Source organism: Phascolarctos cinereus, unplaced genomic scaffold (assembly GCF_003287225.1).
Source record: "Phascolarctos cinereus isolate Bilbo 61053 unplaced genomic scaffold, phaCin_HiC Scaffold_2;HRSCAF=192, whole genome shotgun sequence".
Taxonomy (NCBI): domain Eukaryota; kingdom Metazoa; phylum Chordata; class Mammalia; order Diprotodontia; family Phascolarctidae; genus Phascolarctos; species Phascolarctos cinereus.
In genome coordinates this window covers 219,373,278-219,392,255 of record NW_027555625.1, presented here as the reverse complement: position 1 = coordinate 219,392,255, position 18,978 = coordinate 219,373,278, and the positions used below count along the sequence as shown (strand labels likewise).

The 18,978-nt window shown below is 37.8% G+C and overlaps 1 protein-coding gene across 1 annotated transcript in view; it reads left to right on the top strand.

The window, feature by feature from the left end:
* Positions 1-18,743, top strand: part of BABAM2 (BRISC and BRCA1 A complex member 2) — a 588,974-nt gene extending 570,231 nt beyond the window's left edge. Inside the window, exon 12 of the mRNA XM_020983778.2 lies at positions 18,313-18,743. Within this exon, the coding sequence (XP_020839437.1) occupies positions 18,313-18,376 (64 nt within the window). The 3' untranslated portion in view covers positions 18,377-18,743. The remainder of the gene's footprint in view (positions 1-18,312) is intronic.
* Positions 18,744-18,978: the final 235 nt, after the last annotated feature.

The window sequence follows — 18,978 nt, the reverse complement described above, 5'->3', positions numbered from 1 at the left end:
TAATTTTTGTAAATAGTCTTCCATTTCACTTAGTTTGTCATATTTGTTGGCATATAATTGGGCAAAATAGTTCTTAATAATTGTTTTAATTTCATCTTCATTGGTGGTGAATTCACCCTTTTCATTTTTGCTACTGGTAATTTGGTTCTTTTAACCCTTTTGAGTATAAGGCAAAACCGTCTGTGTTACCACAGACTTTTATACAATGAAGAGGTTTATGTCAGGAGACCATGAATTTGATCACTATCCATTCATAGATCACAGCCTGTCTGCAGCTTAGTGAATACTAAGTAAATAGAAAGTCTTCATGAATTATTCTAGTAGAAAAAGTGCATTACCTGATGACCAGCCTTCTAACAACAGTCCTCCCTGAACTTCGCTTATTCTCACATAATAGATACAAAATCCTTTGACGCACCCAACTTTAAAGCCTTTTTGATTGGTAAGACCTTGCAATAGCTTACTGTCTGCCAGCATAGTCTTCAGGGACTCAGGATATAGCATTAGAGGAGATAGAGTTTTGGTGGAGGCAAGGTAATAGCAGATGAACAAAAATGATAATACTGTTCTTTGGATACTACTGTGCTGTTATGGTATAGAGAAAGACAACATGGTTTAGTTGAAAGAACGCTGAACTGAGTCACAAAGGCTGCTGGAAAGAAACTAAATGATACTAAAGGTCCTTGTTTCCTTATCAGTAATATGAAAGAGTTGAATGGTATGATCTCATAAGTTCTTTTCCTGACCTAACTTTCTATGCTTCTCTTTGAAAGTATAGTAGCCTGACAACTCCTTAAATTTTGTTTGGTTACCTAAATGGCATTGGGATAATAGCATTGCAAATTAACTTGGAACTATGGGCCAAGTACCTGAAAAAGATTAGTCTGGGCCTAAAAGAAATTCATTCATCCATGAGTGATAATTTTTAAATTTAAGGGGTAGCTAGGTGGCACAGTGGATAGAGGACTGACCCTGAAGTCAGGAGGGCCTGAGTTCAAATTCAACCTCAGACCAAACACTTGACACTTACCAGCTGTGTGACCCTGGGCAAGTCACTTAACCCCAACTGCCTAAAAAAAATTTTTTTTTAATTAAAAAATCTGTCATACACCATTAGGATTGTACTTTCAGCCACTATCATCTCCTGCCATCAGCTTTATTATTCCTATCACTAGGCATCTCACAGGATTTTCAGCTTGTCAGCTTCCTCTGTGGTGAAGCACAGATACCAGGAGCAATATCGTGCAATAATACTATTCTGCCTTGAGCCTACACTCCTCAGTGGCCCTCGAAAGCTTCCAAACCATAAATCTGGGCCAAAAGACCTTTGCTATATTTGGGGAAAGAGGGAAGGTGTGCAGTTCTGAGGTGGACCCTGTGGTCTCTACAAAGGATTCCATTCTGGCCAAGAGCTAGAAAATAGTGAGTTTCCTCTCACTGAAGGTCTTGAGACAGAGATGGGGTGACCACTCTTCAAAGATGTTGTAGAAGTGATTCTTCTTCAAATAGGAGCTTGGGGTTCCTTCCAGCTTTGAGGTTCTGCAATTCATTGGAATATCTAGTTCATTTCTGAACCTTTGAACCTTCACTAGAACTACCCTTCCTCCCTCAAGGTTCTCCTGAATTTCTAGGGATGACCCAAGCCAAAATTCAACATTGCATCAATGACTATAGGCCAAATACTGGGAGCCACTTTGTGAAACCAGCATAAAATGACCAATGCCCATCAGCCCACAGTCATAAAAACCATTGGTCTTTTACACCGTCCCCCCCCCAAGAAAAGCAGATTTTAATAAACATGAATGGAGTCTTCTTTCATTGAGTCCCAGAAAGAAAAATTCTTCCTGGAAATCAACCACTCACTCAGAAGTTATTTCTGGCATTATTTTGTACCCTGAGAGCCCCAAAAGATTTCTTAAATAAATTGTTTACTCCAAGAAGCATTTTACTTCACCAGAGAATTCAGATCTTAAAAGTAAATAAACATAACAAATTCTCTCATTTAAACTCTGCCAGTTGAGGGTACTAATCTCACCCAAACTCTTCAGATGAGAATTGTCATCTAGTCTCACTCCTTTCATTTGATTGGTGTTGCTACTACCACAGCAAAACAACAGACCTTGGGGCAGCTAGGTGGCGCCGTGGATAGAGCACCAGCCCTGAAGTCGGGAGGATCTAAATTCAAATCCAGCCTCAGACCAAACACTTGACACTTACTAGCTATGTGACCCTGGCTGTGGGTCTTGACTTACTAGCTGTGACTTAACCCCAAATGCCTTTAAAAAAAAATGAGGGGAAAAAAACAGACCTTTAGGGCTGATAATTCTTCTTTTCAAGTTAAACACCAAGAAACTCTTATCAGTAAAAACCAATGGAAATACATTCTTGCATCTGGCAGGAGCTCTGGGTAATCCCATAAGCTTTTGCAGTTGTGTGAAAGAAGTATGGGAAGGGAGGCTATGTTTGCTCCTCTGAGATGCAGTCCAAAATATTACCATAGTAACCTAGGGATTTGCTTCTTTAGGATGGTAAGTTACCTGGAGAAATTAAATTTAAACAACTTCAGGTAGGGATGGGAGGGCCAGGATTGAGAAGGAAATAAAAACCACGATCAAAGAATACCTGAATAGTGACATCAGAGAGTCAGCCTGGCCTTGCACTTTGGAAAACCGAGAGACCTTGGAATTCTAGCTTCTAGGCAAACAACCAACAAATGAATACCTACTGTGGGAAAGGCCTATGGTAGGTACTGCCAGGGATTCAGAGATAAGGACAGACTATATTACCACGTCTCAAAGAACTTACAGTTTTGTGAGAGGAAATTAGGCAAAAGCATCAGAATTTTATAAGGGGAGATGAGACATATATATACACACATGGAACATTAACAATACCAAGCAATGTATTTAGACTCACTCTCTTGTTTCACTGAACAAAACTAAAACAAAGGGTTGGAAATTATAGGGAGGTAGATTTTAGTTAAATATAGAAAATATGGACAAACTTGCTAACAATCAGAGCTCTTTAAAAATAGAATGAAATGTGATGCTAAGTAGTGAGTTCCCTGTTAGGAGTATTTTGAAGAGACTATTTGACCACCTTGTCAAGGATGATTTTAAGAAAAGTGTGGGAGGTCAAACTAGATGATCTCTAAAGTCCTCCTAATGCTTTGGGGGAAAAGGCATTTATATAGCACCTGCTATGGTCTAAGCACTGTGCTTAGCATTTTGCAAATACTTGCCTCATTTGATCCTGACAACAATCCCACAAGGAAGGTCCTGTTATTATTCTTATTTTACAAATCTCAGGAAACTGAGACAAAGAGAGGTTAAGTGAGTTGCCCAGGGTCACGTAGGGAGGAAGTAACTGAGGTCAGATTTGAACTCATATGTTCCTGATTCTAGGACCCCATTCTACTGTGCCACCTCACTGCCCCTAAAGATTGAAGATTCCAGAATTCTATGATATGATTGGTAAATGAGTGGTAGAGATATCAATGCTGTTTGAATGGGATAATAATGAATGCCAGTGACAAGGCTGAACTACTCAACTTCTATTTCTCTTCTGTGTTATTTTCAAAGGAGAATAATCCTTGGAATGGGACGAATTAAACAAAAATTATTAGAGTAGAAACCCAAGTTAAGTGATGAGATGGTAAGATAGCACCTAGTAGTTCTTAATGAGTTCAAATCACAGGGTCTGAATAAACTAACTGAAAAACTGGAAGATATAATTACTGAAATGTTGTTGATGACCGTTTTAAAAATGTATGTGTATTTTTGTTACATTTTGAGTTCTAAGCTGTTTCTTTCCCAACTCTACACTAGTGAAGGCCAACATTTCACACAAATGTGCATGTGAAACCATGCAATACATAGTTCTATGCATCAGTTCTTTCTTTGGGGATGGATAGCACCTTCCTTCATAGGTCCTTTGTAGTTGATTTGAATATTTATAATACTCAGGATAGCTTAGTCATTCACAGTTATTCTTCAAACAGTATTGCTGTTATTGTATACAACATTCTCTTGGTCTTGCTCATTTTCACTCTCCATTATTTCATGTTAAGTCTTTCTATGTTTTTCTAACATCAACCTGCTCGTAATTTCTTATAGCACAGTAGTATTCCATCACTATCATACATCACAACTTATTCAGCCATTCCCCAGTTGATGGGCATCCCCTCAATTTCCAGTTCTCTGCTACCACAAGAAGTGCTGCTATAAATATTTTAGAACATATAGATTCTTTCCCCTTTTTCTCTGATCACTTTAGGAAACAGATCTAGTAGTGGTATTGCTAGGTCAAAGGGTATACACAAATTTTATAACTCTTTGGGCATAATTCCAGATTACTTTACAAAATGGTTAAATCAGTTCACAGTTCCATCAACAATGTGTTACTGTCCCAATTTTTTTATACCCCCTCCAACATTCATAATTTTCTCCTTTTATCACCTTAACCAATCTTATAGGCATGAAATGGTATCTCAGGGTTGTTTTAATTTGCATTTCCCTAATTATTTGGATAATTTTTTCATGTGGCTATATGTAACTTTGATTCATAGGATTATATATAACATTTATTCTTCCAAAAACTGCCTGTTTATATCATTTTGACTATTCATCAGTTGGGGAATGACTCATATTCTTATAAATTTGACAAAGTTGGGGCAGCTAGGTGACGCAGTGGATACAGCTCCGACATTGGAGTCAGGATGACCTGAGTTCAAATCTGGCCTCAGACACTTTGACACTTACTAGCTGTGTGACCCTAGGCAAGTCACTTAACCCCAGTTGCCTCACTGAAAAAGAGAAAGAAAGAAAGAAAGAAAGAAAGAAAGAAAGAAAGAAAGAAAGAAATTTGGCAAAGTTTTCTATATATTTCAGCTATGAAGCCTTTATCTGAAAAAATGTTTATAAAATATTTTCCCCAATTTTCTGCTTTCTTTTGAATCTTGGCTACATTGATTTTATTTGTACAAAAACTTTTTAATTTAACATAATCAAAATTATCCATTTTACATCTCACAATGTTCTCTGCCTCTTGTATATTCATAAATTCTTCTATCCATAAATCTGATAAGTAATATGTTCTGTGTTCTTCTAATTTACTTGTATCTCTTTTTATGTCTAGGTCATATATCCATTTTGACCTTATCTTGTAAATGGTGTAAGATATTGGTCTAAACTTATTTTCTGCCTGTTTTCCCATTTTTTGAGCAATTTTTACCAAATAGTTAATTCTTATCCCAAAAGCTTAAATCTTTACATTTATCAAGCACAAAGTTGCTATAAATCATTTATTACTGTGTAATGTATATCTACTAAAGTCTACTCATTCACCATTCTATTTCTTAAGCCAGTACCAGATAGTTTTGATAATTACCACTTTATAATACAGTTTAAGATTTGTCACTGCTAGAATTCCTTATATATTTTTCGCATTCATTCCTTTGATGTTCTTGAGCTTTCATTCTTCCAAATGAATCTTGTTATTATTTTTTTCTAGCTCAAATAAAACAATTTTTGGTAATTTAATTGAGATGGCATTGAATAAGTAGATTGATTTAGTAAATTAATTATCATTTTTATCATATTTATTTAGCTGACCCATGAACAGTTAATATTTCTTTTTTAGTTAAATCTGACTTTATTTGTATAGAAAGTGCTTTATAAATATGTTCATATGGTTCTTGGGTTTGTCTTGGAAGGCTTACTCCCAGGTATTTTATATTGTCTGTAGCTATTTTAATTGAAATATCTCTTACTATCTCTTCTTGCAGGGCTTTGTTGATGATATACAGAAATTCTGATAATTTATGTAGGTTTATTTTATATCCTGCTACTTTGCTAAAATTATTATTTCAACTAGCTTTTTAGTTGAATCTCCAGGCTTTTTCAAGTATACCATCATATAGTCTGCAAAAAGAGATAGTTTTATTACCTCATTGCTCATTCTGATTCCTTCAATTTCTTTTTCTTCTCTTATTGCCATTGCTAGCATTTCTACTACAATATTGAATAGTATTGGTGATAATGAGCATCCCTGTTTCATTCCTGATTCTATTGGAAAGACTTCTAATTTAAACCCCATTACAAATAATGCTTGCTGATGGTTTTAGGTAGAAGCTTTTTAAGGAAAAGTCCATTTATACTTATACTTTCATGTGTTTTTAATAGGAATGAATGCTGTGTCTTGTCAAAAGCTTTTTCTGCATCTATTGATATAATCATATGATTTTTATAATTTTTGTTATTGATATAATCAATCATGTTATTAGTTGAACCAGTCCTATATTCCTGGTATAAATCCCATTTGGTTACCATGAATAATCTTTGTGAGATATTGTTGTAGTCTCCTAGCTAGTATTTTACTTAGTGTTTTTGCATCAATATTCATTAGGGAAATTGGTCTGTAATTTTCTTTCTCAATTTTTGCCCTTTCTGGTTTGGTATCAGTGTGGTAGGATTCTTTCTTTGCCTATTATTCAGAATAATTTATTTAATATTGGTATTAGTTGGTCTTTAAATGTTTGATAGAATTCACTTGTAAAGCCATCTGGTCTTGATGGGTTTTTTTCCTTAGGAAATTCAGTTTTGGCCTGTTCAACTTCTTTTTCTAAAATAGGTTTATTTAAATATTCTATTTTATCCTCTGTTAATCTGGGCAGTTTATATTTTTTCTAAATATTCTTTTATTTCACTTAAATTGTTAAATTTATTGGGACATAATTGGACAAAATAACTCCTAAAATTTCATCTTCATTAGTGGTATATTCACCCTTTTCATTTTTGATATGGGTGATTTGGTTTTCTTCTCTCTTTTTTTAAAAATCATATTAATCAATGGTTTATCTTAGTTTTTTTTCATAAAACTTACACCTCATTTTATTTATTAATTCGATGTTTTTCTTACATTCAGTTTTATTCATCTCACTGTTAATTTTCAAGATTTCCAATTTGGTGTTTAATTGGGAATTTTTAATTTGTTCTTTTTCTAGCTTTTTAAGTTGCATGCCCAATTCATTGATCTGTTCTTTCTCTATTTTATTGATGTAAGCATTTAGAGATGTAAATTTTCCTCTGATTACAGATTTTGCTGCATCTTACAAGTTTTGATATGTTGTCTCATTATTATCATTCTCTTTAATAAAATTATTATTTCTATGACTTTCTCTTTAAACCACTCATTCTTTAAGATTAGGTTGTTTACTCGCCAATTAATTTTTTATCTTTGTTTCTATAGTCCTTTATTAAATGTAATTTTATTGCATTATGATCTGAAAGGGATACATTTAATATTTTTGCTTTTCCACATTTAACTATAAAGTTTTTATGGCCTACTATATGGTCAGTTTTTGTAAAGATGCTGCATACCACTGAGAAAAAGATATTTTACTTTATATTCCCATTCTATTCCCTCCAGATATCTATCATATCTAGCTTATCTAAGATTCTATTCACTTCTTTGATTCTTTTTTTTTTTTGGTGAGATTTATCTTGTTCTGAGAGGGAAAGGTTGAAATCCTCCAGTACTCTAGTTTTGCTGTCTATTTTCATCTTAATTTGTTTGCCTTTTCCTTTAAAAATGTGAATGCTATAGCATTTGATGCAGATGTTTAGTATTGATATTACTTTATTATCTTTGTTGCCTTTTAACATAATGTCGTTTCATTGCTTATCTCTTTCAATTAGATCTATTTTAGCTTTAACTTTGTTTGAGATCATGATTCCTTCCCCAGCTTTTTTTACATCAGCTGAAGCATAATAAATTCTACTCCAACCCTTTATTTTTACTCTATGTGTGTCTCTCATTTTTAAATGTGTTTCTTGTAAACAACATATTGTCAGGTTCTTTTTTTTTTTAATTCATTCTGTTATCATTTCTATTTTATGGGTGAGTTCATCCCATTCACAGTTATAATTACTAGTTGTGTATTTCCCCCATTGTATTTTTCCTCACTGTTTATCCTTCTTTCTGTTCCTCACAAGTCTGATTTACTTCTGACTACTGTTTCCCTAGTGCACACTCTTCTAAGAGCCTTTACCTTATCCTATCACTTTGTCCTCCTCTTTCTGAATCTGCACACCCTTCTATGAGTCCCTCCCTTATCCTATTCCTTTGCCCTCTTATTTCTCTGTGGGTTAGGAAGAATTTTATACCCTAGTAGATGTATATCTTCAATCTGGTTCTGATGAGAATAAAGTTCCCACACAACCTACCCTCCACCCCTTGATGCTACTAGCTGCATACAGCTGTCCCCAGGGCTTGCTGTTTGTTGAATCAGGACATACTGCCCAGTAATATCTGTACTTCAGTCTGGCCAGGCCACTGCCTTGAAAGGTCAGATCTTTTCCTAGCATCCTTCCAAGTTGTCTTAGACTGGATGACAACTTTACCCCAATTTTTAATTATTTCTACTACTCTAAAATTTACTTTGAGGCATTATTTTAAGTTATTTGGGGGAGAATTTGAGAGAGCCAGGTAATTTCCTGCCTTATTTGTCCATCTTCTCACAATTCCCTCTGTTGATGACCTTTGAAAGATCTTGGAGAAGGGGAGAGGAATTCTAAGACCAGAGAGGAATAAATGTCCTGGTTTTCTTTAAAAAAAAAAAGTAGAATCTACAAACTGTAAACTAATGAGCTTGAGTTTGGTTCCTAAAATAATTCTAGAACCCATTACTATTTAAGGGATAGTTTGGATATTAGAAAGAAAAGGAGTAATCTTTAAAAACCATCATGGCTTTGTTGAGAACAAGACACAACTGACTAATCTCATTTCCTATTTTGACAGAATAAATAGACCGGTAGAATAGGGGAAGCTGTGAATATTAGTTTTCAGTAAAGCATTTAACAAAATCTCTGTGGACAAGATAGAGAGATATGGGATAGAAGACTGTATGTAATCAGGTATCAGGACTATTTGAATGACCAGACCCAAAAGATAATCCTTAATAGTTCAGTGTTAACTTGGAGGGAGGTTATCGGTCATGTAATCTAACTTGACCCTGTCCTATTCAACTTGTTTTTTTTATCAGTGTCTTGGATAGAGGCACAAGAGGCACATTTCATATTAGCCAATTATGCAAAAGTGGTAAGGATAGCTAGCATGTTGAACAAGAATCAAGATCCAAAATTATCTTGATAGGCTAGAATAGGGGTTGGCAAAACTACAGCTAGTGGGCTAAATCCAGCCTTTCCCCGTTTTTTGTTTTACCTGTAAACTAAGAATAATTTTATGTTTTTAAACAAATAAAGCTTTCTTTAAACCTCTGGAGTAGACTAATGAGCTAAATCTAATAAGATGAAATTTAATAGGGAAAACTATAAAGCTTTATACTTAGATTTTTAAAAGTCTACTTCACAAATATAAAGTGAAAAATGGGATAGATTATTTTCCTTTGGAAAAGACTTGGAGGTTTTGGTGGGCTGCAAGCCAGAAAGAAACCAACAGTATTATATGACAACCAGAAAAGATAATACTGTCCTAGGGTACACTAAAAGGCATAGTGTTCAGGAAAAGGGAAGTAATTGGACTATAATCCTCTGCCCTGGTCAGAACACATCTGGGATATAGTGGCCCAGTTCCACATTTTTGGATGGTTGTAGACAAATTGGTACATATACAGATCAGGGTAACCTGGATAGTGAGAACACCATATATGTGCATAAAAGGATATGTTGAAAGAGCTAGATATTTTTAGCTAAGAGATGACTTCTGGTGTGGGGAGGACATGAGATGATGATGATGATGATGATGATGATGATGATGATGATGATGATTTCAGCTAATATTGATGTAGCACCAGCCATGTGCCAAGCACTGTACTAAGCATCTTACAAATGTCTCATTTGATCCTCACAACAACGCCGAGAAGTCAATACTATCATTATCCTCATGTTATAGAGGAAGAAAATGTGGCAAAAAGAGGTTAATAGCTCGCTAGATTAAGGAAGGCTGTATTTGAACTCAGGACTTCCTAACTCCAGAGCTGGCATTCTATCCACCACACCACCTAATTACCTGTGATTTAGGGATTTGAGTGATTTGGGCATTTGAAGGACCGTCATGTAAACAAGAAAATAGACTTGTTCTGCTTGACCCTAGAACACAGCTCAAAGTAAGGAATATACTTCCTAATCAGTAGTTGTCCAAAAGTGGAATGGACTTTCTTAAAAACTAATGGTTTCCTCCTAATGCTGGAGATGTTGTAGAGAAGATTCATGTCTCTAAAATAAATATTTCAGAAGTCCTTCCTAACTCCTGGATTCTGTGATCTTATGATAGTTCAGTTGAAGCAATAAATCACTTTGGTCTGGTATAGTAAGGAAGATTTCCCAGAGGAGGTGAGACTTGAGTGCCCACAGGCTTTGAAGGGTAGATAAGAGTTCTATTTCAGAGGCTGCTGTTGCATGCATGGCCTGAGGCTAGCTGATTTACCTGTTAAGTATAGATGTTAACACCTACCTGCCTCACAGTGCTGCAAAGAAGAACTAATTACTATTTGTGAAGCATTTTGAGATCCATGGATGAAAGGCCAGCCATAAAGGCAGATTATTATTCTTATTATTGTTATTTTTTATTAAAAGAATGAGGTGTCTGCCCATGCAGTAATGCCTTAGGTTATGCCCTGAGTAGAAATAAGTGCCAACTTCAGACACATGTTGTAATCCCTGAGCAGAAAACTGTGGGGGCACAGCCAGAATGGGACCTAAATTGCTTGAGAGTGGAGAGAGGCCCTGTAAACTATGGGAACCTTAACAACTTATTTCATGACCATCTCAACCATTGTTCCTAGAGTATACAATTGCTAAGAGGAGTTTGGGAACACAGAAGAGAGCTGAGTTCTTAAAAGTCTAGTATCCCCAGTCTTATTTCTTGTATCACTGTGTCTACTGAGAAACAAATTCTAAGTCTGGTAAAAGGCAGCAGATTGGTAGGAGGGAAAAGCCAGAAACCTGTTTTCTATTCCCCATATACATAGAGATGTGGAACATAAGAGCTAGAAGGGTCTTAAAAGACCTAGTTCAGCTTCTTCATTGAGACAGCCAACCCAGTACTAGAACCTAAGTTTCCCAACTAATTCGCAGATCCTATGCTCACGTGACAAGGAGTTTTCAATGTGAACATATTTTATCCTGTGGATCATAAACATTTCAAATGAGGTAGCATGAAAAACATTTACAGACTTTAAAGTTCTCTGTAGATGCTAGCTAGCTCTCTTGACTTATCTAGCTAAGAAGCCACTGAGCCTTTGACTCTGGATGTGGAGAGAAGGGACCTCAGCTCAATCCAGGTTCTCATACTCGTTACCATCCTAGATAACATTGGGCAAACAGGTTCCTTTCTCTGGGTCTTGGTTTGTTCATGTGTACAATGAGGGAATTGGACCAGATGATTTCTAAGGTCCATCCAAGTCTGAACCTGTACTCCTGAGGTTCCTCAAGTAAGAACTATGTCTGTTTTACTATTCATTAGCAGGAAGCCCCAGTGAAGATCATTCCCTCTTATCCATTCAGTGAAGAGCCATTTATTAGGTACTTAGCTTGTATAAAGCACTGTCCTAGGCATTGGAGGAGGGACAAAGGAGGATAACAGGACAGATCCAACACTACATAAATATACGATCTGCTATCTGTTAAAATGATGAAACGTAATTGTTATCTTTTAGGACATGGAGAACCTGTCTCTAAAGAATAATAAGTTTCAGTTGAGGGAGAGAGATAAAAGAGAGCAGTGGAAGAATGGAGAAAGGAGAATGAGACAGAAATCAAAAGGCAGCATCTATTCAAATATTTGTTCACCATGTGCCAGACAGCATGCATAAAGCACAGCAGTTCACGAGAGATCCAAGGAAGAGAAAAAGATAGTGCCTGCAATGAGAGTATGCAAATGCAATGGGCAGCAGAAGATGTGATCGGTTTAAGGAAGGAGAGATCATTCCTGATTGGGGTTTGTCATTGGTGTTGGAAGGCAGGGATTGGTTCCCTCATCAGTACTTCCAGTTGGAGAGCTGAAGACACAGACCATAGAGCAAGGCTTGATTGTTTAAAAGACTGCCAAGAGCAGGTGCACCAGATGGGGAGCACCCTGCCTTTGGAGAGCGCACTACGTAGTTGAAGAGACCAAATATATACCCAAGGAGGAATAAGGGACTCCACAACAACAATGAATAACAGACATCCCTTGGAGAATTACAACCAGATTGGGCTACCTTATATTTTTTCACTCCAGCCCTTTGTGTGTCTATTTCAACTGTGACAGCTTTGCTTTCTGCCGCTAGTGAACTGAAATTTTGAGATGTCTCCAGACAATCTAAAGCCATTCTAAACAACAGAAGCATTCAGTGTGCTTGTGATCCGTGTTAACACATATAAGGGACAATTGTTCCGATACCCAGCAGAACCTCTAACACTCTTGGTGTTGGTGAAGTCAGATTTGGGCTGAGACTGTAAGCACTTCCTCTTTGAAAAATGTAGTTTCAGGTTTTCCCCTCCTAATAATATAAAAAGTGGTAGGTAATCTGTGGTATCAGTGAGTAAATCAGCAGTCTGTTCACAGAAAGGTCTCTATAACTTTGCCCAGCCTCAACAGCTGAGTTTTGGTTTTTGGTTTGATTTTTTGTTTTGTTTTATTTTTGTTTTTTAACTTGCCTTTACTCAGTGATGGGTGCGGAGTCCACAATGACTTCAGACTCACAGCTGCATTACCTTGACCCTATTCGCAAAGTACCAGACTTTGCGGTGTTGTACAAAGCAAATTAAACAAAAAAAAAAAAAATTCCCTGCCCAACCACTCAACAGGCATTTATTATTGCTTACTATATGTCTGGCACTGAGCTAAATGCTGGCACACAAAAAAAGGTAGAGGCAAAAACAAGGTCCCTACCCTCCAGGCACTCACATGCCGGTGGAGGAGATAACATGCAAGCAACTATATACATACAAAGTTATCTCCAAAGGAAGTGGAGTTATAGGAATGAAGGCCTGGAAAGGGGGGGAATAAGAATTTACAATGTAACAGAGACACTAATATTATCAAGAGAGATTTTCAAGTTGACACTAAACCAGGGTCCTTACTATTTATTCTTGAGACTATGTATTCTTTAGCATTTCATTCTTTTCTTGCCCAGCCCTGGCTGTCACTTAAAACCTAGTCTTGTAGGTGACCTAGTTTTTGTCAGAGTTCACACTTCTTACATCCTACAAAAAACTATATTAAATAAATGTATACTAAGGAACAGAACTCCACATCCCAAGAGGACAGAGTAGGGAAGAAAGGAGCAAGGCAGAGGATCTAAGTTTCACAAAAATAAGGACTCTAGACAGGAAATTAAAGACAGAGAGTGAGGTGCAGTCAGAAGGCAGAAGGAACCTTTTTAATGGAACTGGAATATATGAGGTAGGGGCTTAACCACAAGTAGCAAGGCAAATCGCATTTACTAGAAATGAGGTACAAAGAGTGAACCCAGCAAGAAAATTATCTGGGTGCTGAGCCTCTAAACTAGGTCTAGGAGTCCTTATGTTTCCCCTGCCTGAAGACCATATGATTCCTAAAGCCTAGGATGGGCTAAGTCTTCAGAGGAAGTATGATGGGTCCAGGTATGGAATGTGAAAGGCTGCAGGGAAGGAAGCTAGGCCCCTCATTGACATGTAGTTGCTGAGGTGACCTTGATATGTCCCAATGGCAAAAGCTACCTGTAAGCATTACTTCTGAGAGCCCCCAATCACCTCCACATGACAGAGAAGCTTCAAAATAAAACATTCAGAAATTATTTAATATTAATAATCACTGGCACTTCAAATGTGTTACTTTTGTTTGCTTATACATTCTTTGATCCCCAGAATCTTTAAAAAGTGAAATTGGGCTTAAGGCATTTAATGGAATGGCAAATATTATTGTTGTTCAGTCGGGGGTTTTTTTAGTTGTATCCAACTCTTTGTGACCCCCTTTTGGGGTTTTCTTGGCAAAGGTGCTGGAGTGGTTTGCCATTTCCTTCTCCAGCTTATTTTACAGATGAAGAAACTGAGGCAAACAGGGTTAAGTGACTTGCCCAGGGTCACATAGCTAGTAAGTGTCTGAGGCCAGATTTGAACTCACAAAGATGAGCCTTCCTGACTCCAGGCCTAGCACTCTATCTACTGCACCCAGACCAACACACGAACTCATTTGCCCCAAGACCTTACCAGTGTCTAGAGATAGCATGATTCTGGCAGAGGCATTACTGTACCTACCAAATATGGTTACTTTCTAATGACAGTGCCAGATTTTTTGCTTTCCTAGGCACTTCAGCCTCAGGTAGTAAAATTCACAGAAGCCCTGTGAAAACTTGAGAAAAAGATCAGTTTAGAAGCAGTAATAGCAACTTTTATGGTCATAAAACACTGCCAACACTCACAATTTCATTTGATATTCATAGCAACTCTATGTACACATTATTATCCCATTTTACAGATGGAGAAACTAAAACCCAAAGAGGTTAAATGATTTGTATATACCTCAGAACTCAAACCCAGGTCTCTTCATTATGTGTTCAGTACTTTTTCCACTACATCACACTAGCTAACCAGTTTCATTGTCATGTTTACCTTTATTGAAAGGATGATCTCTGGGCCATAAGGAGACTAATTCATGGGACAGCTAGGTGGTGCAATGGATAGAGCATTGGCCCTGAAGCCAGGAGGACCTGAGTTCAAATCCCACCTCAGACCAAACATTTGACACTTACTAGCTGTGTGACCCTGGGCAAGTCACTTAACCCCAATTGCCTTAAAAAATAAAAAAAATAAGAGAGTAATCCAGGATAATTCAGTGTTTATACTGGAGCTACAGGACAATGAGGAGAAGAGCTGACCACGAGAAGTGATTAGCCAGGTTCCTCTTGCACTGTTTACAAAACTGCTTTGATTTTCAAACCACAGTCGGTTTTCAGATGGCTGATTAAAAACATGTGCCAGAAACTGAAGAAAACAAAACCAAAAAAATTGAGACCCAGATGTTTTGAAACATCGCTACATTTGCACAATGACCTCCATCTGCAGGTAGCGTGGCTTAGCAGTGTCCTCGCTCAATGGCACCTCGGCTAAGACCAGTCTTCTCATTTGACTTTCCTTCATGACCTCTCTAAAGAGCCATCAGCCAGACCCTTTTCCCTAGGCCTATGCATGTGACCAGCCACCATGCTGCCATATATACCTCTCCTCCCCTTTCTCCCCCCTCTAGCACCTCTTGATATGTTACCATCCTTCATTAATATATAAACTTCTTAATGTCAAGGAGCATCTGACTGGTTTGTGTTTATATCCCCAACCACTTAGCAAAGTGATTAATAAATCATCTATCTATCCTATAAATTAGAAGGTTTAAATTAGAATGACCTCAAAAGTCCCTTCCATTTCTAAAGTCTCATGCTCCTGTGATATTAAGAGTGACCCCCAACAAAACATATCACTGTGCAAATACAAGCTGATGATTTCAGCATATGAAGACATCACCATCCCTTACATTTCTTTATATAGTACTTAATCAATTACCAAAGCACTTTACTGTATCATTCTGTGTGATCCATACAGGCAGATCTCATTGTTATTCCCCTTTTCCAGATGAGAATGTTGACAGTGGAAGAAGTTGCACCTTGTTTGTCCAGCATCATGTGAATGATTAGCTGTGAAACTACACCTGGAACCTCATTCTCCTAACTCTCAGTCCAGGACCCATACCCCTTTTCCCTCCTACATCCGTTCCATGAAGAGGCCTCGTGGATGAAAGGCTGGGCTTAGAATAAGAGGGTGATGAAGTCAGAGACTCAGTGCTGGTAGAAGTCTTAGGGGTCATCTGGGGCTTACCAGACTCTACATAATCTGACCCCAATTCTAGCTCTCTTTCCATTATGCCATGCCTGCCATGCCACTGCCTTTCTACACAGGGGTGTGGTACAGTATGAAGTCTGGGGACCCAGTGTCGAATTCTACCTCCATGTGCTTAGTCATATGACACAGAGGTTGGAGCACCAGGCCTAGAGTCAAACACTTACCAGCTGTGTAACCCTGGCCAAGTCACTTAACATCAGCATGCTTCTTGGGACTATGTATTCCTTAGCCTTTCATTCTTTTCTTGCCCAGCCATCGCTGTCTCATAAAACCTAGTCCTCTAGGTGACCTAGTTTTTGTCAGAGTTCATCCTACAAAGACCTTTATTAAATAAATATAAACTAAAGAACAGAACTCTACATCCCAAGAGGACAGAGTAGGGAAGAAAGGAGCAAGGCAAAGGATCTAAGTTTCATAGAAACAAAGACTCTGGACAGGAAACTAAAGACAGAGAGGGAGGTGCAGATTCAGAAGGCAGAAACCTTTTTAATGGAACTGGAATATATGAGGTAGAGACTTAACCACAAGTAGCAAAGCAAATCCCACTTACTAGAAATGAGGTACAAAGTGTGAACCCAGCAAGAAAATTGTCTTGATGCTGAGCCTCTAAACTATGGATTTAGAAGTCCTTATGTTTCCCCTGCCCAAAGACTGTATACATCCTAAAGCCCAGGATGGGCTAAGCCTGCAGAGGAAGTATGAGTGGTCCAGGTGTGGAGCTTGAAAGGCTGCAGGGAAGGAAGCTAGGCCCCTCATTGACATGTAGTTGCTGAGGTCACCTTGATATGTCCACAAGGCAGTTGAAAAGATGAGCCTGGTGCTCAGGGGAGATATCCAGATTGGGCATCATCTGCATAGAGGTAAGAAATGAAGCTCTAGAAGCAGGTGTAACCACCAAGAGAGAAAGTGTAGATTCAGGGCAAAAAAGAAGTTGTGACTTGTCTGTCCAGGATTATGTGAACAATGAACTGTGAAGCTAGACCTAGAACCTCATTCTCCTAACTCTTGGTCCAGGACTGCGGCCCCTTTCTCTCCTATGCCTAAAGGCATAACCATGAGAGCACTCACATTTAGGAAGTGTAACAGAAGAGCAATCAGAATCTCAGGGAAAAGAGGACACTTCAATGTTAAACAGGAAGCCAAGGCAGGAGTGAGTTTCAAGAAGAAAAATTGTCCAACAGTATCAAAGAAGACTGAGAAAAGGCCATTTGATTTCAGTTTCAGAGTTCATTGTTGACCCTGGATGGAGCGGAAAGCCAGGTTGCCTCAATGGATATACCATGTTTTAATTTAGCCTTGTCTTAGAGGGGTTTTGATACATATATTTCATATGATTTGCTACTTCTAATCTTCTGTGGGCTCATAAATTATATTACCACATTTGTTCCAGTGATGTCTAAATTAAGATTAAAGAAGCCCTGAGTGAAGATCTGTAGGAATCTACTCTAAAAAGTTCATATACTTGAATGTACAGATCTGGGGACATGTTTGGACTTTTTTCTCATTTCCTATTTCTCAGTTGTGTTTCCTATAGGTGAAGTTCATCAAATCATAGGATATGACTGGAAAGGATGTTAGGGAACATCTCCAACACCCTCATTTTACAGTGGGAAATTGAGACTCAGAGAAATTAAGTCGTTTGTGTAAGCTCCCACAATAATCAGCCAGGCTGAGATTTGAGCCTGGGTCTTTTGATTTTAAATCTAATGTTCTTTCTACTGTACTCCCTTGATAAGTGATATCTAGATAAGTGAGATTTTATTATATTATTATCCTATTCTTAAGTTTAGGAAACTGTAGAGAAAATATGACCTGTCCAAATCTTGCCACTAGTCTTTGACTAGAAAAGTTTGTATGCCCAGCCCATTTTCTTTCCAGTAAATTAGACTGCTTATGTATTCAGATAACAATTTGAGATGTTAAGCCATTCATAAATCATTTTCAGCCCTTTGTTCTCTTTAAAGTGAAACACCCAATTGGAAAATGAAAAATTCCTTTATTTAGATGTTTCATGTAAATAAAACATCTGTATGATTGCCTGAATTCTTCACATTTTACCTATGTGCTTGGCTGTCTGGCAAACCGCAGAAGGCAGACTGCAGCCTTCTACTCAAAGAAACCCCTTTGGGTTTCCTCTGGCTCAGAGACACCCTGCAAAAGCCCTGCTGAATATAGAATGTACAGACTGCAGCCAAGACATCCTAAGAGGGGGCTGTGGATATGCATGATTCCTCTAAGTGGCCCAGAGAATATTTAATTATGCCTCAGTTGAACAAATAAAGAGAAATTTATGCCAACAAAGAAAGAAAACAATTTTTAAATGCACACTTGACGAATAGCAACTGTTCTGAGTTAGGTCTGAAAGCTCAGAATTGCTGGGTCTTCATGCTGGTTTGTGCTAACCACGATTTCTTTTCTTTGTCTCTTTTCCCACCAGGGCTTATTTCAAAACTTTTGTCCCTCAGTTCCAGGAGGCTGCCTTTGCCAATGGGAAGCTCTAGGAAACACCAGCCTTAAGAGGACGCCAGCCAGACTTCTCTGTCCACATGCATGTCAGCACATAAGACAGCTTCCTGGAAGCCACTTGGAACATCTTCATGGGAGCATTTTGCTTTGTCAGCAGCTCAGATCACCACAGACAACAATGACTCTGTGGAAGAATCAAGACTGAGTTCTAACCTGAATGTTTCAGCTCCTTTGTTGGCGCCCAGTTTCTTTCTCTATATTTTTTGTCAATCATAACAAGTTAAACCACAATATTAAAATGCAGTCTTTTTCCAGGGCAGGTAATGTGTCACAAGTTCAAATATTATTCTTCCGTATCCTTCGTCCCTGAGATCTCAATAAAATTAAGAATTTTCTCTCATACCAATGTTTTGAATGTATTTCTTTTAAAGTCAAGCAAAAAAAAAACCTTGCTAGTCTAGAGTTAAATTTGTATTAGAAACGGGATGGGCGTGGTGGCACACACCTGTCATCCCTGCTATTATAGGGGGAGATTGAGTCTGGTCAATCACTTGAGCTTAGGAGTTCTGAGCTCCAGTAGGGCTAAGTCTGGCACCAATGAGGTGAGCCTGTGGCAGGGGGATGGCAGCATCAGGCT